This window comes from Pongo abelii, chromosome 5 (genome assembly GCF_028885655.2).
Source record: "Pongo abelii isolate AG06213 chromosome 5, NHGRI_mPonAbe1-v2.0_pri, whole genome shotgun sequence".
Lineage (NCBI taxonomy): Eukaryota > Metazoa > Chordata > Mammalia > Primates > Hominidae > Pongo > Pongo abelii.
The window spans coordinates 151,858,722-151,886,571 of record NC_071990.2 but is presented as its reverse complement, the minus strand read 5'-3'; the positions used below and the strand labels follow the sequence as shown (position 1 = coordinate 151,886,571).

At 43.1% G+C, this 27,850-nt stretch overlaps 1 protein-coding gene across 1 annotated transcript in view; it reads right to left on the bottom strand.

Annotated features, from left to right (window-relative positions):
- Positions 1–3,297: 3,297 nt before the first annotated feature.
- The window catches only part of PPP1R14C (protein phosphatase 1 regulatory inhibitor subunit 14C), a 116,996-nt gene continuing 92,443 nt past the window's right edge, over positions 3,298–27,850 (bottom strand). Inside the window, exon 4 of the mRNA XM_024249204.3 lies at positions 3,298–14,595. Coding sequence (XP_024104972.3) covers positions 14,521–14,595 — 75 coding nt within the window. The 3' untranslated portion in view covers positions 3,298–14,520. The remainder of the gene's footprint in view (positions 14,596–27,850) is intronic.

The window sequence follows — 27,850 nt, the reverse complement described above, 5'->3', positions numbered from 1 at the left end:
CCAGCATGCCGTGGCTATGTGTTCAGTGAGAGCTGTCTGTCACATCTGTCCTGATAATGGCATCTGTTCTGGAGCTGAAACTCCTGCGGGGAGCACAGTTCCCACACTGGACAGCCTGACAAGGCCACACAGGTTTCTGGAAGCAGTGATGAGCTCATTGTAGGATTTTTTTTTTTTTTTTTTTTTTTTTTTGACATGGAGTCTTGCTCTGTCGTCCAGGCTGGAGTGCAGTGGCACGATCTCGGCTCACTGCAACCTCTGACTCCCTGGTTCAAGCAATTCTCCTGCCTCAGCCTCCCGAATAGCTGGGATTACAGGCACATACCACCACACCCAGCTAATTTTTGTATTTTTAGTAGAGATGGGGTTTCACCATTTTGGCCAGGATGGTCTCGATCTCCTGATCTCATGATCTGCCTGCCTCGGCCTCCCAAAGTGCTGGGATTACAGGTGTGAGTCACCGTGTCCAGCCTGCAGAAGGATTTTATATGGAGAGAGTGACTGGCATGCTGCTCCTCAAACATAATCAATAAAAATCTGAGTTCAGGCAAGAAGTGCTTGTAATATAAAGAAATGGTGCAATGGGCAAACTGCATGTCAAAAAAAAGGCAGAGAGCAGTGGGAAAAGTGGTCACAGATGACCAGGAAGAAGAGGGAGGTGACAGACTTTGCAGCTATAAAATCACCTGGGAGTATCTGACAATATCTAGTCAATGTAGAGACATGGAGCATCTCACCTCAGCAATTCCCAGAGCAGGGTGAGCACACAGTGCCGGCCCGATCCAGCCAGCAGCCTGTCTTTGTATAGCACTACAGTAAAGAATGACTTTTTAATATTTTACAGGGTTGTGAAGAAGGAGGGTGGGGAAGGGGTGACAGAGCTCGGATGAGACCGAAAGCTTAAAATATTTACTGTCTGGCCTTTCACAGAAAGTATTTGCTGTGGAGTTTCCCAAACTTGCAAGGTCATCTTAAGACTCACCTGTGGGCATGAATGGCTCATGGGTGGTGGATCTACCACGGAGTAGGCTCAAGGATCTGCGTTTTTAACAATGCCCCTCCCCACCCCCACTGCGGGGGTCCTAGGATCAGGTGACTTTGGGAAGCACTGCCAGAAGGCAAATTCTCACTGCTGTGGACACGAGGCATCCTGGAGGCCCATCCTAGCAATGTGTTAGGAGAGGCCAACGCATCCATCCGGGAGAGATTAGGCCTCTCCCTTAGAACAGAGAAGATGGTCACAATGTTCAACACAGAAGACTCACGTGTAAAAAGCAAGGTGCTCAGGCACGTAACGTATGAAACTATTTTATGAAGTTTCAAATGCATAGGTATGGACCCTTCAGAAGGAGTAAACAAAAAAAAAAGATGCTTGGTAAGGATTCATATCAACTTCAGGTTAATAGTTACCTCTATGGAGAGAGAGGAAACGGTCAGGGACAGGTACCAAGAGGTTTCTGTCTCATCTATAATGTTTCATTTCTTAAGTGAAATGTCAAGTAGAGAGAGAGAAATAGAGACATCTTTCAATATTATTTCCTAGATTTTTCTGTACATCGAAAATATTTTATTATAATAATTTTTTAAAAATTACTGCTTGCCAGGCACAGTAGCTGTAGTCCCAACACTTTGAGAAGCTGAGGTGGGAGGATGCTGGAGCCTGGGAGTTCGAGACCATCCTGGGCAACATAGCCAGACCTAATCTCTAAAAAAAATGTTTTTAATTAGCCAGGTGTGGTAACACGTGCCTGTAGTCCCAGCTACTCAGGAGGCTGAGGGGGGAGAATTGCTTGAGCTCAGGAGTTTGAGGCTACAGTGAACCATGATCATACCACTGCACTCTGGGCAAAAGACCAAGACCCTATCTCTAAAAAAAAATTACTGAGTAATTTTTAGCTCTTAATTGCAGGAAGCTGGAGTCTTTTAGGGGTAATATGTGGATTGCTGGAAAGAAGCTCCACATTTTCTGGTGTCTTTTTAAATGATTATGCATAAAGTGATGAAGATTTTTTTAAATCAACTGACTTTTGCTAATTGATTTGGAGGAAGGGACAATGGGGGGAAGCATCCTCTATCTCTTCTGCAAGACCTCCTCTTACATTATAGAGGGAACATCACTTCCATAAGGTTCTGGAGGACCGGGAAATGCCAGTCAGCATCTTTATTAAATACCATGGACAGGTGGAGGCAGATTCAGGGGAAAGGTAGAATATCCAGGGGTGGTGAGAAGCAGGCGGTGGTGATTTAAGAGAGAAAGCAGGCTCTGCTCCTAGTAGCAATCTCAACAACAAAGACACATCAAGAAAGGAAAAAAATATGCACCCTGAGACAGCACGGGAAGAAACAGTAGAGCGGGTGCTTCCAGACAAAATGAGCAGATTACAGCTACCAAAGAATGGTGAGACCTGCAAATAAAGCCTCAGGGCCAGGAGCAAGGATTCTGCTAATTGGAATACAGAATTTAAGAGGTGAACACAGCACACAGCCCCAAAGGGAATGACTGCAGGTTTAATTAAAGATGATCTTCCATAACCTTGTCCTTGATTTAACAAACAGTGTCTCTGAGAAATGCTTAAAAAAAAAAAACACGTGCACCTCCGTAGGTGGGTTTCTTGTCCTCTGAATCTTAGATATGGTGGGCCATTTTCCCACCTATAATTTGGCCCTCTGGGATGGCTATTGGATTTAGGATTCTTGCTCAACTACCACTCCCACTCCCTGGCCAAATATGACCCCAAGAGGGAGAAACAATAAAAACACATTTCAATATCAAAAAGTAGAAAGTGTAACACACAAAGACACTTGAAAAAATTTTATTTTTCCAGATCCTTCAAACTCTTGACTATGGAATTTGAGAGCTTGAGAATTCTGGGGTACAGACACTTGTCCTAGGGGACAGATGCTCTAGTCCTGCTTCTAGAGACATCTAATCATGGCGTCACAGACTTGAGGTGTGCCGTCAGCTTCACTGAACTTCCGCTGGTTTCACACTCATGGTTTATCAGATCAGATGAATGATAGAAACAGCCCCAGAAGGACGAACAGGAGAAAAAGGAAGAAGGTCCTTAGTGGTCATTACTTTTCAAACTGGATATGAGCAAGAAAAGTATTCTAAGTAACTGCATGCAGGATCTTCCTAATTATGTAAGAGTAGTAAGGTGCTTTATGTATCTATGCACTTATATACACATGAACTCTACTTGCTGTTGTTTACATTTTACAGATGAAGAAAACAAGGGGCAGATACCTAAGTCAGCACTGGGAACCACATAGAAAGTAAAAGCAGAGCTGGAGCTAGATTCAGATTTTTTTTTTTTTTTAAAGATAGGGTCTTACTCTGTTGCCCAGGCTGGAGGGCAATGGCATGATCTCAGCTCACTGCAACTTCCACCTTCTGAGCTCAAGTGATTCTCCTGACTTAGCCTTCCCAGTAGCTAGAACTGCAGCTGTGTGCCATGGTACCTGGCTAATTTTTGTATTTTTGGTAGAGATGGGGTTTCACCATGTTGCCCAGGCTGGTCTCAAACTCCTGACCTCAGGTGATCCACCTAACTCAGCCTCCCAAAGTGCTGGATTACAGGTGTGAGCTACCTCGTCCAGCCCTAGATTCAGATTTCAAGATCACTGCTCTTGACTGACTGACTGACTGATAGACTGATTCATCAATTGGCACCACATCTCTGTAGCTACTTAAGTTTCCAAACTAATGAACATGACCTTTCCCCTCTATGTGTTTACACTGTGCCAAACCTTTTCACATTAATTGCTCATTTGAGCCCTTCTACCCCGTGGAATTGTCAGGGTAAGTGTTCTTAAGTTTATAGATAAACAGAATCCCAAGAAGGCCAGACAGATTAAATCACTTGCTCAGACACCAGGCTGGGCTATAATAGGCCCAAGTATTCTTTTCACTCTGTCGGTCTCCTGTAGTCCACTAGAAGCCCACAGAAAATCACAGTGAAGACCATACCCTACTCCCCTGCCCCAACCCCCTTGCAATGTGTTCTGGGCAAGACCCTTCCCTGCAATATATTTGCATGGCTTGATTAATGTGTTCTGTGGAGGAAATATTCAGATCAGTGTACCCGAACCACAGACTGCTTAATCTAGCACCTAATTTAGGGCTTGCCTTAATACATACATGATATATGGTTTGGCTGTGTCCCCACCTAAATCTCATCTTGAATTCCCACGTGTTATGGGAGGGACCTCGTGGGAGGTAATTGAATCATAGAAGCAGGTCTTTACTGTGCTGTTCTCATGATAGTGAATAAGTCCCATATGCTCTGATGGCTCTATAAGGGGCCATCTATAAGATGGCTGTATAAGGGGGAGTTTCCCTGCACAAGCTGTCTCTTTGCCTGCTGACATCCACGTAAGATGTGACTTGCTCCTCCTTCCCTTCTACCACGATTGTGAGGCTTCTCCAGTCATGTGGAACTGTAAGTCCATTAAACCTTTTTTTCTGTATAAATTACCCAGTCTCAGGTATGTCTTTCTCAGCAGCATGAAAACAAGACTAATACAATATACGTATCACAAGATAAGAGGCAAAAGACGTGATCACCCATGCCTCTCTATCCCAGGTAACAGTCTAACTTGGAGTCTAAGTTCCATGTATAAGCACTAGCTATACACAGTTTAGCAGAATTGGCTTTGTAATCAGATTGCTGGCCTTGAAATAGAAGCTTTATCATCTACTGAATGTATGACCTGACAGTACTTACTCTCTCCAAGCCTCAGTTTCCTTATCTATATAATGGGAATGACAATCCCCTCCTGAGGCAAATGTAACTATGAAGACTCTGTGGACAATAAACTCAAGTGCAGGGTACGCAGCACGGTAAGCACTCAATAAAAAGTAGCTGATGGTCCCATTACTTGCAGTTCGAGCTTGCAGATTCTTTTCTTTTCCTTTTTCTTTCTTTTCTTCTTTTCTTTTTCTTTTTTTTTTTTTTTTGACAGGCTTTCACTCTCACGCAGGCTGGAGTGCAGTGGCGCTGTCACAGCTCACTGCAGCCTCAACCACCGGGCTGAGTGATCCTCCTAGCACAGCCTCCCAGGTAGCTGGGATTATAGACACACACCACCATGCTGCTTAATATTTCGTATTTTTTTTGTAGAGAAGGGGTCTTGCCATGTTGCCCAGGCTGGTCTCAAACTCCTGAGCTCAAGCGATCTGCCCACCTCGGCCTCCCAAAGTGTGGGACTATAGGCGTAAACCACTGCCCCCGGCTGGGAAGAGATTCTTGATTAAACCTGTGTGTAGTCATGTGAGCTGGACAGGCTGAATGGGTGCTGCATGGGGTCATCCAAAATTAATAGTAAGAGGGAGACTCCGGCTCCTCCTGGGCCTGTTCTTGCCACAACTGCTTTGGACCACTCTGCAGAGAAAAACTAAATCTGGCCCTTTTGTCAATATATTACAGAGGGAAGCCAATTCCGCCCCGGCCCCTCATTCTTCAACATATTTTTATGGGTGTATTTACCACTCCACACTGTCAAGGGCCACCCTAATCCTTCCCGCTTGGGCTAGATAGTATTTTTCTCCTATTTTTTCACATTCCCCAGAGCCACCCTTGTAGATCAAGAGATTGGGTTCCCAGAGGCTGCGCCTCAAGCCCTGTGGCTACTAAAACCTCATCCTGTGGGGGCCTGCTGACTTCATCACTTCTAATAACCTGAGCTCATTTCCTCAGTGAGGAAAATCAGTGGCACTACAGCTTGGTCTTGGGACCACAATTTAAAAAGAGTTGGGGCCAGCACTTTGGGAGGCCAAGGCAGGCAGGATTGCCTGAGTCCAAGAGTGAGACCAGTCTGGGCAACATGGTGAAACCCTGTCTCTACAAAAAAATACAAAAATTAGCCAGCATAGTGGTGCACGCCTATACTCCCAGCTACTCAGGAGGCTGAGGTGGGAGGATTGCCTGAACCTGGGAGGCAGAGGTTGCAGCGAGCCATGATTGCACATTTGCACTCCAGCCTGGGTGACAGAATGAGACTCCATCTCAAGAAAATAAAATAAAATAAATAAAAAGTCGGGGGAGAGACGGGGCTGCTACAGCATTATTACAAAAACCTGGAATGCAGCATCGTGGGCAAGCTTCATCCATCTCCTTGAGGAGACTCCTCTCTGACAGCTACAGGTAATTTGAAAGCTTTTACGAAGCCTTGGCTGGAAAACCAATGAAACTTCCAAACTCAGGCAATACAATAGAAGCGTCTGAACAGTTAGTCATAAAACATTCTTTCCTAATCCACAGAAGACATTAACGTTTATTTTTCCAATTACCAATGAATAACCCTCAAGGGCTTTTCCCTAAAACTGACAACACAAAAATAATTACTGTCTTAGTAATGAAGTGAGTATCCGAGGGAGACGGTTGGGTTGATGAATGATGATCATTTTAAAGCTCCTTCATTTCTGCTTGGTTTTTGCCGGATTAATCGTCACTGAACGAACACTGAGTTTATTTGTTGTTGGCAACAAAATGGGAAATTCAGCTCTTGAAGGGTTTCTGCCTTCAGGCTCTGGCCTCATTAGAAACATGGCTTTGTTTCATCATATGGTTGAGTCATTCTTCATCTCAGGTGGTGAAAGGGTGAGCGGTACTTAAGCAACAGCAGTTTCTGTTCCTAAGGTTAAATGTGCAACCTACTTTCTCTGTACAATAGCCCTAAGAAGTATCGTTAGTGTTTCTTCCAAATAAAAAGCATAAGTTAAGGAGCAGTATCTTGGATCAAATGACTCTCATGATAAGACACGAGGAAAAAGAGGAAAAAGAGCAATTGCCTTCCTTCTAAAAGTTACATTTTAAGGATTTTACATTTCCAGCCCAAATAAAGTGCAATAGCTTTGTTTCCTTGCACAGCTATGACACAATAAAAGAATGCACGAAGTGTTTTGTTAAAGAACAGGGCATCATTCTTACTCCTCCCGCCTTCATTTCTTCCTGGGGATAAGACGACAAAGTATGGACTTTCCTCCCATCCATTGCTCTGTATTGCGTGGCAGTATTCACATGTCTGTCTTAATTTGTTTGTCTGATAGCCTAAACAAGATGATGGAAGCACAAGGGAGTGGGTTAGGGCATTGGCAATTGAAGTTGACGTGATGCTGAAAGGGTTGGAGGCAAAGTTACACCAAGGGCTTGTAAGCATGAGAACCCACAGGCGAAGCAACCCAACATGGAGTGCAGGGAGGAAGGAGGGAGCTGGAACCCACCTCCTGAACAAGCCAGTGTGTGCCTGTGAGCGGGTGGGGATGGGCCTGTGCAAGGCTCCCCGCCAGGCAGGCTGTTGCTTGCTCCTGGGGCGGTGTCCTGGGGAGAAGTGATCTTCTATGGAAGGAATTCAGCAGAGTGGATGATGTGGGAAGGAAGGAGACCAGGAAATCCAGTCAAGGTGAAGGCTGAGGCTGAGGATGGGAGGCAGAGCTTGCCCCTGGCTATTCCTGGGACGCCTGAGCCCTGGCTCCCTGGGTGGCTGCAGTCTCCTGTGGGCCTGGGCTCCAAGGCTCTGGGTCCTGGCTCTTCACCTGTTCGAGGTATGGACACTTTGAGACCCCAGTGTGGCATGGACCCTCCCACACATGTTCATGCCTGTCTGCTGCTCTCTGGCTCTCTTCCTTCCAGCATACTGTCTTGGGATCACCATCTCTCTCTGTTGCTCTATGTGTGGCTCACCTCAATCTGTCTCTCCTTTCTCTCTCTCTAAGTTCCATCTCCCACACAGTTTCAGAGATTATGAGGACCTCACTAAGTCCACATGAACTATAATTTTAAGACCTCCTAGATTAAAGATTTAAGTAGGGAGTTTCCCAGCTCTCAAATAAGCACAGATGTTTGAGATAGAAAATAAGATTAGGAGAAAAAAAAACTATGCTTTTTTTTTAAATCAGTTTGAGAGGTTTTGGTTAATTCTCTCATCACCAATTACAGAAAGAGGTGATTCTCTATGGCTCTGGGGTATTCTGTGAGGATGAAACACTATAGATTACACATGCTGATTCTCCATGTTGAGATTACAGCCAAAAAGAGCAAGGTGCTATCCTAAGTGCTGTAGAAGGATATTTAAGAAAAGACAAATAAGCTTATGTGTCCCTTATCCATGAGCTATCAGAAAGGAGGTCTGAGTTAGAAATGTTCCCTTTTAAAAATCTAATCAACACCAAAGGAGTAATTTTGTGCTACTAACAACAGAAAACCAAATAGTAAATCACTCACCCTCAAGCATCTTGTGACCGGAGAGTGTGTTGGGTTACACTTTATGTGAATCATTTAGCGACCTGAATAGAATCAATCTGGTAGCCTCAGATATTCCCTGACTTCAATTTCTATTTTTGGTAACCACTGGGTGGGCTGTGATACTGCAAGTAAGTTCACAAAACTGCTTCTAGAGATTAACTGGGGAATTTCAAAATTGCCAGTGATGATGCACCACTCATATTATGTAGATACATATTTTAAACAGAAAGATTCGAGGCAAGAATCTTTGCTTGTCTTCTCTGCCTCACTCTACTGGGTAATTTTGCTGTAAACTCCCAGGACAGTCCATCTCTCCATCTCTCTTTCATGAGCCTTTTCACCCCAGGCAACATTCGCTTCACGTTGCTAACAACGAGGAAAAGAAAAGGTGGCTTTTGTGAAATTAAATTCCTTCCACAGAACACCCACTTCCAGGCATGAAATCTCTTTAAAGGAAACTTCCGACCCTATGCATTTGAAAATGATTAATCAATCAGAGTCTAAATATAAGAAAATGTCTATTAATGACAAAAATGATTCAAGTCCTATTGAAAGAGACCAAGACAACTGACCATTGTCAAGACTTGTGTAGGGTCTAAGGTTTTACACTACTGTAAGCTAACAAATTAGCCTGTCAGTTTCATAGATGCTGGTAGAAGACGCTACACTCCTGAGTCAGAGAGGAAGGACAGTTACAGCAATAGCAGTGGCTAGAGTAGTGGCACTTCTCGAGCCCCAGTTCTCCTAGGGTGTTGCAAAGAAGGACAGATGACACCTGTGCATGCAGTGGGTCACATCCCAGGAAAGGGGCTCAACACTTAGGGAACCCAAATCTTTTATAATAGACAGGTTTGCTCTGCATGGAGACACTACCTCTAACTTCCAAGGCTGTTTGCTATACATATAAACATTCTTGGAAAAAGGGTCTGGAACAAAGGCAGTCTCACTCACAAGACATGCAGAAACATGAGACCCATGTAGAAATGTCTCCTAATAACTTGAACACTGAATTACGATTAAGTCTATACAGCGCCTATGTTTAGAATGCACTCTTCTTTACCCCCTGTGCTTGCTGGAACTAATTACCTCCTAGAATCCACTGGAACAAGGTGAGCCCAAAGAAGGCCACCCCGCTAGTTTCATTTACACCCCACCAAGGAGACCGAGCGTGAAGGAAACACACACCAGACACTAATCTGCCCTTATTTACCCAATTGACTCAATAAAACAACAGAAAAGCAGGTTTCTCAAGGACTTCGTTTGTAGCTGTTCTAGTATCAGTACCTTATTGAAATGTTGCTAATGTGTTGTGATGGGAACACCCACAGAGACACGGGAGGCAGAGAACAATCCAGTCTTAAAAGAACAATCCATCCCCAGGCAAGATGTGCCAGTCAACAAGAGAGAACTGGTTGGCCCTCATGGCCGCACAAGAAGGCTATTAGTGAAGCATTTCCAGCATTTGTTTCTGAGTGGGGTCGGGTGGGAACTCCATGGAGCCTGCACTGTTCTTTCTCACTCATAGAAGACTGAGAAGCCACTCCATTTTTCACAGGCAAATTACAAACACACAGTGGGTTGTACCCCAAGCCCTCAAGGAAATGAGACTAGTTCTGAGGAATAATTCTCCAGGACTATTTGGGTTAAAATTAATTCAAGCAAAGAGAAACCAGTAGGGGAAAATAGTGGTATGCTTGTGTCCAATTTGAAAATGGCTTTCAGAAAGTTCCAACTACCCGATAGGAGTTTTGTTTTCTTAGACAACAGACAAGGGTCCCTGCCACCCACAGCACTTCTCTCTTAGGCTATGCAGCAGCATCGAAGGGTGCTGACTCCTTGACTCTGAGCACCCAAAGACAAGAGTCAAAGGAAGTAGATGGGGGCCATAGAGGGACAGATATGACTCACGACTACACAGGCTCACTCTCAAAGTGGCTAGATTCCAGGGAAGGTTCCCAGGAAGCAGAGGGAAGCCCCAGAACCTTTCCCTCAGAGGCAAAAATGGGGTGGGAGAGCAGGGATGGGGATGTGTCCAGTAGCTGTGGACCTGCCACTCTCTTGCTAAACAGCAGTCATGTCAAAAACAGCTTAGGTTTCCAAAAGCTGATTTTGCACAGCACACAATCTTTCATGGAGACTTTAGGTGATTGTCTTAGGCTGTTTGTGTTACTATAAAGAAGTACTTGAGGGCAGGTAATTTATACAGTAAAGAGGTTTATTTGGCTCATGGTTCTGCCGACTGTATATGAAGCATGGCACCAGCATCTGCTTTTGGTGAGGACCTCAGAAGTTTCCAATCACAGCAGAAGGAGAGCCGGCTTGTTACATGGCAAGAGAGGAAGTAAGACAGAGAGGGGAAGAGGTGCCAGGCTCTTTTTAACAACCAGATCTAGAGGGAACTAAGAGTAAGTAAGTACTCACTCAATCCCAGGAGAATGGCACCAAGCCATTCATGAGGGATCTGCCCCCATGACCCAAACACCTCTCACCTCCAACACTGGAGATCAAATTTCAAAATGGGATTTGGAGAGGACAAATATCCAGACTATGTCAGTGATAAATAAGTAAAAACCTGTTTAATTCCTGTGTTTCAGGAATTGAAAATCACCTTGTCCTGAGCTGCTCTTTCTCAGGAAACTGATGGCTGGATACTCCTTGCTCAGCTGCTAAGCCCAAGTCCAGGAGCTTTATGTTATGGGGAAAAGGCAGGAGGACTTTGGATAAAGAAGGCCAGCATCACAGGGCCTGGCTGCACTGCAGATGGGGAGCAGGAAGCCCCTCAGTTCCCGGGAGTGACGAAGAGCCCCACAGGTGGCTGGGACCTCTTCCATCCACAAAGCCTCCTCCCCCACCCTGCCAGCTCAGGGACCTGGCTCACTTTAAATGTGGCTTCTGGGGTTCACTCTTGTGAGTGGGATTAAGAGTAACTCCCTAAGAGTGGCAAGAAAGCCTAATGGTTATGGGACTTTGGAGCCAAATAGGTTTGGGTTTGAATCTCAGTGTTGTAGCTGTGTGGACTTAGGTAAGCTGCTAAGCCTGAGTTTATTTTCTTATCTGTAAAATGAGAATAATGACACCTGCCTCAAAAGGTTAAGGTCAGGATTAAATGAGGTCAAGCATGCACTTAGCACAGTGCTTTTATCATGATCATTATAAATAGAAGCCACTCCATGAAGTTTACATTGAGATTTCCCAATGTTCAAGTGAGCACGGCACTAGAAGTTGGATAATTTGGAGCCATTGCCTTAGTGAGAAGACTCTGTATGAGAAATAGCGAATGTGCTAACGTCACAGCTGCCACCTGCTGTAATAGCATAAACATGGAGAGCTGAGGTCAAGCTAATGCATCTGGCCATCCAATGGCACAAGAGTGACCCAATGGCCCAGTGATGTGCAAGCTGGAGAGCTTGAAAACAAACACCCCAGCTCTTGTCCTGGAGACGCTGATTTAACTGGTCAGAATTGACTGAGGCCCAGGCTTCCATTGTTTTTAAAGCTTCCCAGTGATTCAAATGTACCCTCAGATCTAAGAACCACAACTCTAGCTGGGAAGAAAACAGTGGAGTTTTCTTGAATCTTTTGTCATTTTCATTCAATTAGCAAACACACAATCTCTTTGATGGGCCAAGCCTAGGACCAGATGCTTGGTGAAGTCCAGATTCCCAGCCTCGAGGATCCTAGATTCTAACAGAAGACACCAACAAATGGATAGGCAATAATGATACTGTGGATGCGTCTACGACGGAGTATAGGCTGGAGCTGAGGGGGAACACACCTAGGAGGGGATCTAACCCAGCTCTCTGGATACAGCCTGTTGGCAGAGGGGGTGTTCCGGGCCAAGGCAACAGATTTTACAAAGCACCAGAGAAGAAAATACATAGAACACGCCAGAAACTCCAAGGAATTTGGCAGAACTGGGCATGAGTACAAGGCCAAAAGATGAGGTGGGAGAGGCAGAGACAACATTTCTCATAAGGCATGCAGAGGGTTTGGGTTTCAAGCAGGGGGTGGAGTCATCAGACTATTCTGGCAACTGGGTGGAGGATGGATCAGAGGGAGACAAGCCTGGACATGGAGAATCTGTTCCCAAGGTGGTGGCAGCAATCCAGGAAAGCTGGACATGGGATAGGTTTGAGAAGCATTCACAGAGGACAAGCTGGGTGACTGGGAGCATACTGGGGAGTCAAGGAAGAGGCCCAAACTTCTGGCTGGAGCACTCACGGGGATCAGGGCAGGAGGGAAGGTGGGGAGGAAGTGTGTGGTGGGAGCAGAGGCCTTTGGAGGAAAAGTCAATTCTTACTTCATCTGAGACCATCACATGGGCTGGTCAATTAAGCCTAACAGAAATTCTGCCCATTCTGTATTTTTCTGACTTCCATGGTGCAAGGCATTCTAACAATAAGTGGAATAGTTTACTAATTTGAAATGTTTTTGAGGGTTCTTGTCAGATGGCAAAGAGGAGTTTTAATTAAATGAAAGGAGCATGGCCTAGGACAGTGCCAGGCTGAGCATACAGAGCTCATCTTCTTTCTCAGCCCAAGAATGTGGCCCAGCTCCTTTGCTTTCACCACCTGATCTGAAGATGCCTGAGGAGAGGGCCAGGATTACATGCCTAGAAATACTTTGAAAATGAAATGAAACGAGGTGAGGTGCTTGGTCCTCACCTCTGCAGAGAAACTGACAAAGCAAAACCATCATGTTAACGTGTTGTGCAAGCCACACATGTCAACAGGCTTGTAAGCAGCTCCATTTATTTGAGTAAATATCTTGTAAATAAATCATTGGTAAACAATACAAAATTAAATACATTTTCAAAAGCTTGCCAGTATACGCAAAATTCACAAACATAGTTTTTTTAAAAAATAAAATATGTTCAGAGCACCCTTGATATAAAATGCCTGACCCCCATCCTTGGACAAGGCCACCTGGAGACATCTTACAGTAGGTGGGATTCTGTGGGAAGCAGCAGGGGCCTCCTGGAGGGAAGGAAGAGTTTCTACTCTCACCTATTACCCATCCCACATCCTATCTGAATTTTGCTCCTTCTCCAAAGAGCTGGTAACTGAGAGGGCTAGAGCACGCCACCAGGCCTAGCTCCAAGCACGGGGATCAGGGTGCACAATTAGGGCCAGGAGCACCCAGAGTCCTCAACACAAGCCATTGAGAGAAGCCAGAAATGCAAACCAGCAACATCAGTTCCTAGAGTGACTGTCTTGAGAGAATGTGAGGCTTTCTCACCTTGACATTTAACACTCGGTTTACTCCCACTGGTCTGATGCTACCCAGGCACAGAAGCTACCAGAATCTATTTCTAAGGAAGAAGACACTCGATCTGCTAACTTTCTTTTGATCTGCTTTCCTGGAGAGAGAATAATACACAGTACTCCGTGGAAAGCAGACAATTCATGGCTACACAGTGCTTCCTTTTTCCAATGCAAAATACCACTCAAATAGTGTGGATATTTCTCTAGAAATCAAGTTAGTTCTTCAAATTAAGGGTTCATACAACTTTAAAAGACTACAAATGAGACAATAAGCACATGACCTGGCAAAGCATCCCAACCAATGAAATAATAGAAATTCCATAAATTAAGCCCTTGACCAACTTAACATTTCTGTGGTGTAGCGCATTAAAATAACGGATACACTGAATTCTTTCACTTTGGTGCATAAAGTGAATGTTGAAGTCAGCAGCACTCAGTGAAGAATGCCTAGTGGCCTCTTGAAAATACATGTGCTGGGACCTCCAGTTAAAGGACAACCACAAGTTTATTCCATCCATGTGAAATAAAACTCACATCAACATTTAAACTTAGTTGTGTGTAGATATATACAAGTATGAGAAATTTGACAGCTGAGTCAAATGTACAACTTAAGAAAAAAATATTACCAAACTACTTGTAAGAAAACTATCTTCCCTGTATCATAAGGTACTGAACATCTGAGTCCTTGCAGAAAACGCAGCCTGGCATGGCCCTTCCTTGAGTGTCCACCTCCTTTGATAATCCTTGGTTAGGCTGTGGCTAGAATCATGATATCTTTGCTATTAAAATATTACATTAACAAAAACCTTTAAAACCAAAAAAGGAACGCTCTTGAATAAATGTCTAATAGACCCCCCCCACCTTCACACCAAAAAAAGAAAAAAAGAAAAAAAGAAAAAAAAAAAAAAACGTTGTTCATAAGGACACCTATTCTTTCACAAAAGTCTTCATGAAGTACAAATCCCAGGACCCTTTCTTCGTCTCCGGGAGAGTTTCACCCTGTTCCAGAATCATACACTCTTCTTCTGCGGAGGGCTCAGTTTCCTCATGCCTCTTATCCGAGAAAGCAGCTCTTTGATAAATTCCTAAAAGAGATCAGAAGAAGTTAATATGAGGGTCACTATTAAAATTCTGTGTTTAAAAATATGCTTAAAGTAATTGATGTCAACTGCAGTTAACCTTAGTTGATGAATTTGGTTGAATGTGTTAACCCCCACTGGTATAATACAGGATTTTTTAAACAAATCAAGAATACTAAAACTTCACACCACAATGCCTTCTTATTGTTCTACTTTCTTTAGGGGGGAAACCAGGCTACTTTCACTACTGACATGACCTACTTGGCCCCTGAAGCATTTGTGTTGAGATCAGAGCTATTTAACATTACCATGCAAATAAATTACCTGGTGATCTCACAGATTCTGCGTGAGCCTGTCCAGGTTGGGGTCTGAGATTCTGCATTTCCAACCAGCTCACAGGTGATGCCAGTGTTAGTCCTTGAACCTCACCAAGAATGGCAAGGCTGGACTAGTGTGCCTCAAATTTGAGTGTGTATCAGAATCACCAGGGGGACTGCTATGGTTTGAATGTGTCCTCCAAATTTCATGTATTGGAAACTTAATCCTCAAATTAATATGTTGATGGCATTTGGAGGTAGGGCCTTTGGGAGGTAGTTTGGATTAGATAAGGTCATCAGAGTAGGGCCCTCAAGATGGGACTGGTGACTTTGTAAGAAGAAGAAAGTCCTGAGCTGGCACACACTTGTCCTCTCACCATGTGATAACCTCCACCATGACATGACGCAGCAAAAAGGCCCTCTCCAGATGCCTGTGCCATGCTCTTGGACTTCCCAGCCTCCAGAACTGTGAGCTAAATAAACCTCTATTATAACAAAATACCCAGCCTGTGATATTCTCTTACAGCAACAGAAAATGGACTAAGACAGGGACTCATTAAAGGACTACACAGTGCTGGGACCCACCACCAGCGTCTGTGATTCGGTAGATCTGGGTGGGGCTCAATAAGGTGCATTTCTGACAAGCTCCCAGGTGACACTGATGCTACTTATCACTGGAGAATACTGCACACCACTAGTGTAGATCACACTAAGAGTCTTTGGACTTTTTTGACAACAAACTATAGATAAAAAAACCAAATCAAAACAAAAACACACTTTATGTTACAATCCAGTACCTACAAACACACATCTGAAATTAAAACTTACAGGATACTTACTACATGCCATGCACTCTGGTATTTCTATTCTACTCTAATTTCATTTACAAAGTAATGCAGGGAAGACTTGCTAAAAGGATTTCATGACCTGTAAATTGATGAGAACCTAAAGATTGAAAAATGATCCAGAATGGTTCCCACTTTACACAATCAGGAATCTGTCATTGTGGCCTCCTGTTTTAAAATGTTTGGCTGCCAAATAAGTCATATTTATTAGGTAACAACTACCTGGTCTTCCTGTTTTATATTTGTCAAATACAAAGCTAACAGCCAGTCAGATTTTCTGATCAGCAAGTGACAGTCAGTAAGTGACAGAACTGAGCACATCAGGGACTATCTGAGAGCAAAAACACCAAAGAACTTTGCTGTCCATGGAGCCATGTGAAAAACAGCTCTCAATCTCCCTTATCAATTATAAGCTCCTCACTCATGAGCTCCCAGACTAAATGAGCCCTGCACTACTCTCTGGCTATAAAGCACAGTAACCCTAAATATTTAATATTTTATTAGCACCAAAATTTCTTTTATGAATAATCTTTTCCCTATTATAAAAGTAATATGTGTTTTTTCTAGAAAACCTGGAAAATACAACCAGCAACAATGCAGTCCTCAGAATTAACTACTGTTAATATATTTTCTTCTATGGATATTGTTTTCACCTAATTAAGATCATACCATATAAATATATCCTTTTTCTTCACTTAGCATTATGTCAGATGCTTTTTCTCACATTAAGCAATCTTCTTAAAAAATTAATGTTAGTGGTTATATAATCTTTTTCTAAGGATGTTATACAATCTGCTTAATTCCCCCCACCACTGGATATTTGGATGGCTCCTGACTTTTCAGAATTATAAACAATGCCATAACTAATGTCTTTGTGCATAAATCTTTGTCTGTAGCTTGGATTATTCCCTTTGGAGAGCTATCCCAGAAGAATGTAAAGTGACTTAAATATTTTAATCACCACCATTTCTGAACTTGTACAGAATGAAATACAAGTGAAGTAAAATGGAGGCCTTATTTTAATTTTCCGAACACTGTCTATTCTGATTTAAATAATTTTCTAGGATAAAATCATGCCACATTTTCCTATTTATATTCAATTTTCATTTTGCAAATGTAAATGCATTTCCTATTGCCTCCTGTGTTATGTAGTTTAACCAATACATAGTATTCTGCACATACAGTTTCAATTTTGTTGTTTTTGGAATCTGTTATGCATATGACTACTACAAAAAGTTTCAGTATTTGAACGTAAGCTTGTTTTTTTTTTAAAGCAAAGGTCAAAAATCACAAACCCTGTAATTTATTTTGTTAATAACTGGTAATTTTTCTGCACTATTTAACAACACATTTTCAAAAGTAAAGACTAAAATTACATAAGGAATAATCGACCCTACAGACCCTTTCTCTTCACGACAATCAAATTTAAATTTGGATAATTGAAATCAAATTTGGTAACCTAAATCAAATTCAAACTTTCTCACAAAGCTAACCGTGATGTACATAAATCTCAGAGATTAAAAAGTTTAAATAAATGCTATTTGCCTTATGCATGATATATTCACATTAATGTAATACTCTCATTTTAAATTTTATATTAACACAATTTATACATCTATATCTTAATACACTACGTTGTGCATAATATGGATATTTTAAACTGTTCATTAAATTTGCATAATGGGGTGCTCAGTCGAGTAAGTTAAAAAATAGCAAGACCAATATTTATTCTCCATACAGAAACTTGGCAGTATCACTTGCACAGAAGGATTTTGTTGATTACAGATGATTTGCAAAGAAAATTCAAGGATCTCTAGTCAAGAATACTTTGATGGCTCTTGGCTCCTATTACTCAAAAGCATTCTATTTCAGTAACAATGTATCTCATTTACTCCTAAAATACTATCACTCCGACTTGGGTTACAGACACTGATTTAGTCAGAGAAGTGCTGCTCCTTTGAGGAAATCACCTCTGAGTTAAGACGAATTAACAGAGAGGGGCCATCTTGGGAAGATCTGGGGGACCTAGGTCACAGCACATGTGCAGAGCCCCGAAGATAAATAAGCAAGGAAGCGGAAGTCCCTGGCACAGAATGGCCAGGGTGACTGTGGCGGAGGGCTGGGCCCAGTCACCAGGGCCTCATAGGCACAGTAAGGTGACAACAGAGCATCGCAGTGGAAAGCTCTTGGAGGCTCTGGAGTAGGATAGCAGCAGCATCTGATTTATGGCTTTGGAAGATTCCTTTGGCCACTGTGGGTCTTCTGAAGATAACAGTGAATCACAGACCAGTTTAAAGCTATGGCAGTACTCCAGGCAAGAGGTGCCAGGGGCTTAGAGTATGTTGATAGAAACCCAGATGGAAACAAGTGGGTAGACCTGGGACCTATTTAGGAGGCAGAGCCAATAGACCTTGCTGCTGGACTGAGTGTTGGAATAGGGTGTGGCGGGGAGGGGGGACAGGAAAGCAGAAAATTAAGGTCACTGTTCTGCATCAACTGGAGGAAAAGATAGTGCCATTTGCTGAGATGTGGGAAAACTGGAGGGAAAAACAGCAGGCTTACAGATTTGTGATGAGATGTCAGGATGATAAATACGACTTTGGGCCTCAGCTCATGGTTGAAAACATTAACATGGACATCATCGGCATCTAGATCAGTGCCTTTCAACTTACATACAAAACCAAATGAAAAAAACAACTATGTGTGAGCCCTGGAGATACCAGCCTGAAACAAATATTTTGTGGAAAATAGAACTTATTTTATTCTGAAAAAATAAAAGTCAAGACCAGCAAATGTGTTCCTACCCAAGGTTTGTAAACACACAGTGATCTAGACCTGGACTATTCAATACGGTAGCCATTAACCATATGTGGCTATTTAAATTGAAATAAAATAAAATAAATAAAATTTGAAATTCATTTGTTAGTCACGCTAGCCACATTTCAAGTACTCCATAGCCACAGATGGCTAGTGGCTACCATGTGGACAGTGCTGATAGAGACTCTTTCTATTATCCCAGAAAATTCTGTTGGGATGTACAGATGCTGCTGCTTTAAATTGCAGGACTAGGTGGGATAAACTTGGAGTTGAGTAGAGTATAAATAGAGGTGAAGATAGGGTCAAAGGTGACCCTAACAAGTGAGGTTTGCTAGAGGAGTTGGAGCCACAAGAACTAGGGGGGGAAAAAAAACAAGAGAATGTGCTGTTCAGAAGCCAAGAAGGAAAAGTGTTTCTAGCAGAAAGAGGTGCTCGCCTAATTCCAGTGCAATGAGAAGTTAAGTAAATCAACGACAGAGACAAATATAATGGATTGGGCAAGAAAGGGCCAGTGTGTCTTAGATGAGAGAAGTTTGAGTAGAATGGTTGGGGAAGAGGCTACAAGGTTCCCAGTGAGTTGTTTTTTTTTTTTTTTTAACAGCTTTATTAAGGCATAATTGAAATGCCATAAGCTGAACATATTTAAGGCAGGCAACTACCACAAGCAAACTATCTGCATGATGTAACATCATGGACACATCCAACACCTCCAGAAATTTCTTCTTCATGCTTCTGTGCAATCCCCCTCTTCTCCCATTCCCAGGAAAAAACTGACCTGTTTTCTGTCACTCCAGATTAGTTTTCCTTCTCCAGAGTTTTACATAAATAGAATCATAACACTGTACTTTTTAGCGTGGCTTCTTTCACTCTGCACTATTATTTGGAGATTCAGCTACACTGCTGCATGGATTAATAGTTCATTCCTTTTTTGTTGCTGAGTAGCATCCATCATAAAGATGTACCACAATTTATCTATCCACCTGTTGGTAGAAATGCGGGTTGTTTCCAGTTTGGGGCTATTATAAACAAAGTTGTTTAAAACATTCACGTACAAATCTTTGTACGGAATATGCTTCTATTTCTTTTGTGTAAATATCGCTGAGTGGAATGGCTGAATCACTGATCTATTTATTTGACTATGTTTATACCCATACCATATTGCCTTGAAAAGTACAGATTTATTTATAGTAAATCCTGAAATCAGGTAATGTTAGTCTGCCAACTTTGTTGATCTTTCTCAAAATTGTTTTGGATATTCTAGGTCCTTTAAATTTCCTTAAGACCTTTAGGGCTGGGCGTGGTGGCTCATGCCTGTAATTCCAACACTTTGGGAGGCCGAGGTGGTTCAATCGCCTGAGGTCAGGAGTTCAAGACTCGCCTGGACAACATGGTGAAACCCTGTTTCTACTAAAAAAATACAAAAATTAGCCAGGCATGGTGGCAGGCGCCTGTAATCCCAGCTTCTCAGGAGGCTGAGGCAGGAGAATTGCTTGAACCTGGGAGGCGGAGGTTGCAGTGAGCCAAGATTGTGCCACTGCACTCCGGCCTGGGTGACAGAGTGAGACTCCATCTCAAAAAAAAAAAAAAAAAGGAATTTTAGAATCAGCTTGTAAATTTCCCTGTTGCGGTTTTGACGGAGATTGCCTTAAATCTGTAGATCAATTTGGGGAGAACTGACATCTCAACACTAATGAATCCTCTTACCCATGAACATGATTTATCTCTACTCTCAGTTAAGAACTAACTTATCTCAGCAATGGTTTATAATTTTCAGTGTACAAATATTGTTCATCTTTTGTCAGCTATATTCCTATCTAATATTGTTGATGTTATTGTAAATAGTATATTTTTATTTCCAATTGTTGCTGGTATAGAGAAATACAATAGATTTTCATATATTTATCTTGTATCCTGCAAGCTTGCTGAACTCATATTAGTTCTAGGAGATCTTTTGTAGATTCTATTGAATTTTCTACACAGTCACGTTGTCTATGAATAAAAACAATTTTACTTCTTCTTATTTAGAAGCCTTGTATTTCTTTTTGGCCTAACTGCACTGGCTAAAAGCTGCAATACTGTGTTGAATAAAAGTGGTGAGAGTGAATACCCCGACCATGTTACCAATCTTAGGGGGAAGCATTCAGTCCTTCACCAGTAAGTATGTTACCTGTAGGTTTTTTGCAGATATCCTTTATCAAGTTAAGGAGGCTCACTTCTATTTCTAGTGTGCTGAGTGTTTGTATCAGCAATAGAGGCTGGGTTTTGTCTAAAGCTTTTCCATTACTGACATGATTAGAGGGGCTTTTCCCCCTCCTAGTTTTTTAATGTGGTGAATTACATTGATTTTCGAATGTTAAACTAAACTTGCATTCCTGGGATAAACCCCACTTGATCATGATGACTTTTTTACATATTGTTGAATTCAGTTTGACAGAACTTTCACATCCATGTTCATGTAAAATACTTGTCTGTACATTTCTTTTCTTGTAATATCTTTATCTTTAGTATCAGGGTATTGCCAGCTTCATAGCATGAGTTGGGAAGTATTCCTTCCTTTTCAAGTTTCTGGAAGAGTTTATGTAGAGTTGGTAGGATTTCTTTCTTAGATGTCTGGTAAAATTCCCCACTGAAGCCATCTGGGCCTAGAGGGTTTGTTGTTGTTGTTGTTGTTTTGTTTTGTTGTGTGTTTGAGGGGAGGTTTTGAAAGGTTGTACCTATTAAGAAATTTTCCTGTATGAGACAGGAAAAACAAAACTCTCTTTCCTACTCCCACACTCAACACAGAATACCTCATGTCACCAAAATGTGGGTGGGGGGTTTCCCCACATATCAAGTAATTCTCCAGAAGACATCAACAGAGTGTCCTACGATTCAATTCAATTCTGATACTTTTTTTTTCTTTTGAGACAGAGTCTCACTCTGTCACCCAGGCTGGAGTGCGATGGCATGATCCCGGCTCATTGCAACCTCCACCTCCCGGGTTCAAGCGATTCTTGTGCCTCAGCTTCCCAAGTAGCTGGGATTACAAGCATGTGCCACCATGCCCAGCTAATTTTTGTATTTTTAGTAGAGATGGGGTTTCACCATGTTGGCTAGGCTGGTCTCGAACTCCTGGCCTCAAGTGATCCGCCCGCCTCGGCCTCCCAAAATGCTGAGATTACAAGAGTGAGCCACTGTGCCTGGCTGATTCTGACACTATTTACCTGGAGCTGGAGTTAGAGTTAGATGCCACGGGTTAAAGTATCAGGCCCACAAGCCTGACTCCAGCTTCAGATGCCCATTCTAGGTTCCAGATTGTCACCTATACTTCTGGCTGACCAGCTATGAATTGTTCTCATGACCCTCTCTGTAGGCACAATAATTTGCTAGAGCAACTCCCAGAACTCAGGGAAACACTTACATTTACTTATTACATTAATAAAGGATGTGATAAAGGATACAGATGAACAGCAGATGAAGAGACACACAGGTCAGGGCTTGGGGGAAGGAGCATGGAGCTCTCATGCCCTCTCTGGGTCCCTCTCCCAGCACATACATATGCTCAGCAACCCAGAAGCTCTCTGAACCCCATAGTTCTTCAGGGATTTTTATGTGGGCTTTATCATATAGGCATGATCAATTATTAACTCTATCTCCAGCCCCCTTCCTCTTTTTGGAGGATGGGGGTAGGGCTGAAAGTGCCAAGTTTCTAACTGTGGCTTGGTCTTTCTGGTGACCAGCACCCACTCAGGCGCCCACCAAGAGGTGCCTCATTAGAACAAAAGACACTCCTATCACCCAGGAAATTCCAACAGATTAGGAGATCTGGGTCAAGAACTGAGGTCAAAGATGAAATATTAGAACAAAAGATGTACATAGCAACTGATTGCTCAGGAAATTGTAAGAGTTTTAGGAGTTCTGTGCCAAGGACCTGGAGCAGAGAGCAAATATGTATTTCTTATTATACTACAATGTTGAGGCAGGAGAATAGGGTCTGGAGGCAGGGAACCTAAGGCTCATTTGCACAGACTGACTAGAAGTGAATCAAAAGGAAAACCCTAACTTTCCACACCCAGGTAACAAAAGGATCACACGCTATTTTCTTTGCAACCCTCCCCACTTTCTGCATTGCAGATGAAAAATGGAAGGTACCTCTGATAGGTTCTCTCCCGCAACCAATCAGACTGGTCACAGGCCTAGTCTTCATCTGCATAGGGGTGTAACTTTGAAAATTCACTTCAGCCTTTGATTGGTCGCCTTCTGCAACCAATCAGACTGGTTGCAGGCCACTACTTCATTTACATAGGGTCTAACCAAGTAACCAATGGGAAACCTCTAGAGGTTTCTGTAACCAGCACTCTTGAGCCACTTGCTCCAGCCCAGTCCCACTCTGTGGGGTATACCTTCGTTTCAGCAAATCTATGCTTTCATTGCTTCGTTCTTTCATTGCTTTGTGTGTTTTGTCCAATTCTTTGTTCAAAATGCCAAGAACCTGGACACTCTCCACTGGTAACAATATCAGGCCTATTTCAACTAAGTTGTTGGATTTACTGGCACAAGCTTGTTCATAATATCTATAGAATCTGTAGTGATGTCACCTCTCTCATTCCTAATGTTAGTAATGTGTCTTCTCTCCTTATTTCCATTCATCGTTATGGCTACAAGTTTATCAATTGTATTGACCTTTTCAAAGAATCAGCTTTTGTTTCACTGATTTTCTTTATTGGTTTTCTTTTTTTTATCATCTTTTTTTGAGATGGAGTCTCACTCTGTCACCCAGGCTGGAGTGCACTGGCACAATCTCGGCTCACTGAACTTCACCTCCCAGGTTCAAGTAATTCTCCTGCCTCAGCCTCCCGAGTAGCTGGGATTACAGGCATGCACCACCACGCCCAGCTAATTTTTTATATTTTTGGTAGAGATGGGGTTTCGCCATGTTGGCCAGGCTGGTCTCAAACTCCTGACCCCAAGTGATCCACCCACCTTGGCCTCCCGAAGTGCTGGGATTACAGGCATGTAATTACACTGTGCCTGGCATGTTTTTCTGTTTTCTATTTCACTGATTTCTGCTTTTATCTTTATTATTTCCTTTCTCCACCTTGCTTTGGGTTTAATTTGCTCTTCTTTTCCTGGTTCCTAAGGTGGAAGCTCAGGCCATTGCTTTGAGACCTTTCCTGATGCAGACATTTACTGCTATATGTTCCCCCACCCCCAGGAGCACTAAGCATTGCTTTAGTGGCATCTCACACATTTTGATATGATGGGCTTTTATTTTCATTCAGTTTAAAATAGCTTCTAATTTCCCTTTTAATTTCTTCTTTGGACTGTGGGTTACAAATCTGTCATTTAGTTTCTAAGTATTTGGAGATTTTCCAGATAATCTTTCTGTTACTTATTTCTAATGTAATTCCACTGTAATCAAAGAACACACTTTGTATGGCTTGAATCTTTTTAAATTTGAAAATTGCTTTCTGTCCCAGAATATGTCTGTCTTCATAAAAGTTCTGTGTGCATTTTATTAAAAAGCAGGCTGTCTCCAAGCTGATGTTTCACCACTACCTTTCTACAGCCTCCTCCCATGTGATTCGTACATACATTGAACATGCTGAAAGAAAGGATGAACACGAGTGTTCCCCTGGTGCAGGATAATCAAGTGAAAATGATATGTTATTAAAGGCAATTCTTTAACCACAAAGGACATGATCTTTTGCAATATTCTAAAAAGGGAACCCATTCTTTTTTGAAGTTTCAGTACCTGGCTAAAAGGATGGGTGAGGATCAATGAGGAACTCCCTGGTGGATGTGGTTTCTGTATGGGGATCTGACACTGCTTACCCTCGGCTGCCAAAAAAAAGAAGGAAACCCTGATTGAAGGCCTCCTCTGTGTGGCCTCTCTACATGTTCCCGTATTTAATCCAATGTAGTAGAGGTTTTACAGTTCAAAGATACTGATATTCTAGTTCATTACAAGTCATTGCCTAAGATCACAAAGCAAATATTTGAATCAAGGCTTCTTGATGCCAACTGAATTTGATAAATATGTACTGAGCCCATGCACTAATCTAAGTAGAGTCTATGCCAGACTCTACTCAAGTGCTGAGATGCAGAGCAGAAGGTGGCAGAGGCCCTGCCTTCCAGGAGCTCCCAGGCCAGCTGGGAAAGAAGACACAGAAACACAGGCCCTGCCAATATATGGCATGAACTGCAGCTGGGGGTGCACGGGTGCCCTGTGGGCAAAGGACAGCCCCTGTCAGGCCAGTTCAGGCTCCTCCCACGCTGCTTCTCACAGCCAAAGACTGAGAAGGCAGCCAGAGCTCTGAGAGGCCTCGAAAGACCTCTGTGTTCATTTAAAGGCCAAAGAATCTGGAAATGACTGCTCTGGAAGGGCCAGCTCCCTCCCCTTCCTTCCTCTCTCCCTCTCCTCTCCTTCCCCCATCACTCCTTCTGGAGAAATTTTTATTAACTGACTGCCTCTCCACCAGTTTCTAAGATCTGGCCATTCTAGTTTCCTAGCAGTTGAAATACAATTTCAGCTAACTGCCGTAATTTTTAAAAGACAAACAAACATTTGCCTTGACCTAGCTTTCAAGACAAGCAGTGTCTATTTTCTACACTGCCTCAGTAGCTTTTTTCCAAATACGTCTCAAAATACTAACTAAGAGATCCTGGGTCCACACCTTAGAATCTACCTCTCAGCAGAAGCATTCTCTGTGGACTGTTGTGCTCAGCCCTGGGCAGGGACAGAACTGCAGGTGGACAAATTGTCGCATGTACTGCTTGTGATGAGGCTGGGGCCCTGTGTCCTGAGGACTATGGATCATATAATGATGCAAGAAGGAGAGAAACAGAAGAAAAAGCTTTGGCTTACAAATATAGGAGGACCCTTTGAAACAGATGCCTAAAAAAACCTAATGGGTTTGTTCCTGCCAGGAAGGAGTCACCCAATACACACACACACACGGTAAGAAGCTGTGTAGCCACATGCCTACGAGAGGGACTCTAGAGTCAGATGACTTGGGTTCAGATCCTTCTGCACCACTTAGAAATGAATCATTTTCTCCATGCCTCAGTTTTCCTCACCTATAAATAGGAGCAATGACAATAAGACCTTACCTCAAGGATGCTGTAAGGATTAAATGATGAGATGAACTACTCATGTTTGTGTAATGTGATGAGATGTTACATGTTTGGAAAAGTGCTTAGAAAGTAGTAAGTGCTGTACAAGTGCTTGATACTGTCATCATCATTATCATCATCATCATCAGACTACACTGAACTTTCCAGTCTACAAATTCAAATCCAGAATATGCTACTCTGGGCCAGGCATGGTGGCTCACGCCTGTAATCCCAGCACTTTGGGAGGCCAAGGCAGGCAGATCACCTGAGGTTGCGAGTTCGAGACCAGCGTGACCAATATGGTGAAACCTTGTCTCTACTAAAAATACAAAATTAGCAGGGCATGGTGGCACATGCCTCTAATCCCAGCTACTCAGGAGGCTGAAGGAGGAGAATCACTTGAACCCGGGAGATGGAGGTTGCAGTGAGCTGAGATCACACCATCGCACTCCAGCCTGGGCAACAGAGCAAGACTCCGTTTCAAACAACAACAACAAAAATATGCTACTCTGACCACACTAAGAAAAATGTAGCTTATATTCCCCCCTGCCCCACCCCTACCCATTTTCGCCATGGGAAAGGTTTGACATTGAAGACAGAGAAGTATGTTGTGTGACACCAAGTGAGACCATGGGTGCTCAGGCTGGGGCATGGACGTCAGGCTGGCCGCAGCACGCGTGTGTTTCTTCTGAAGAAGCTGTCAGTGTTCTGCCAGTTTCTCCTTCAGTGACGGTCAGTTTTCCCAGCTTAGACAACAGAGGCTCTAACCACTGAGAAAATCCACAGCAGGCTCTCCGTCCCACCTGGCCAAGGGCCACAGTCCCTGTAGCTCCTTCCTCAGATTCCTGCCTGGGACTGCTCCTCCCCACAGCCTGAGCAACAGCCCAGGACCAAAATCAGCCACTCCAGAGCCACCCAGACTGTGCAACTTCCCCGCTCAAGGGACTACAAAGGAGAGCGTATTTATTCTTCACATCATGAAGTGCTCAAATTGCACTTGAAAACATTCCTTAGGTGGCATTTCCCAACAGCTCCCTCCTGGCTGTACACACACACACACACACACACACACACACACACACACACACACACACACCAACCACCTCCCTCCGCTTTCAGCTCCTCCTCCTCATGTTGGCTCCTCTGAGTCTTTGGATGTGGCCGCTGTCACACTGCAAGTGAAGTTTTACCCTCCCACTGAAAACAATGAAAATGTCCTCTCTTCAGTAAACTCCTGGGTCCCTACCTCTCATCTCAGTCCTGGGCACTATTTTGGGATCTGAGAATGCACCGCATGGACCTTTTTAATGCATTCACTCACCCGAGACTATTCTTTCCTATGTGTGTGCATTTCTAGTTTGCTTGGCACAGTACCGTGCTCTCGCGGATACTGAGTATCTATCAGGGATTCAGATACAGCACATACTTACTGGGCACCTTTCATGTGAGAGCCACTCTGTTTATTTTCACATACTGTCTCATTTGATCTTTACAAGTATTATAAACCAGGCTCACAGGGGTTTAGAGGTTTGTCTGAGGTCACACAGCAGCTCAATGGTCAGACCAAGACTCAAACCGTAGGTTAATATAAAGGCCAAAGGGACCTGGGATGATCACCGCCCTGGGGTGGAGGGTGCAATTCCCTTTGTGCCATGCTGCCTGGGGTGAGTAGTCTTTATTATTAAGCAGCCGGGTTAGGTAATTGTAGTCTAATTACAAACTAAACTAAAATGACCAAAAATGCCTTATGATAAACACAACAATCCTTTCATTTTCCAGTATGGGAGGAGGGATGAAAGACATGCAAAGGTCAGTGTCCACAGCTAGACTGGAAATTCTCCCCTGAGTACGACGAACCTTTTCCTCCAGTTCTGCCCATAGCCTCTTCCCAAGGGGACAATAAAAATCTCCAGAGCCCTCAGTATCTTCCTCCTATTCTAGCTGTCTTATAAATTAGAAAAGAAGAATTTAAAAAGGAGGCAAAGCAGGGAAAAAAAAGAAGAAAGGAGGGGAAGGAGGAAAGGAAGAATAGAGTGCGTGGAATGCTGACTTTTTTGCCCACTGAAATTCTACCCAGGCAGCTCCCAGAATCATCAAGGCTCTCCTCATTGGCACGTCCAGTGCCCCCAGCCAGGTCCCTTGACACTGCTAAGGACCCCTATCTTTCCTTTTCTCTTTAAGTTATCA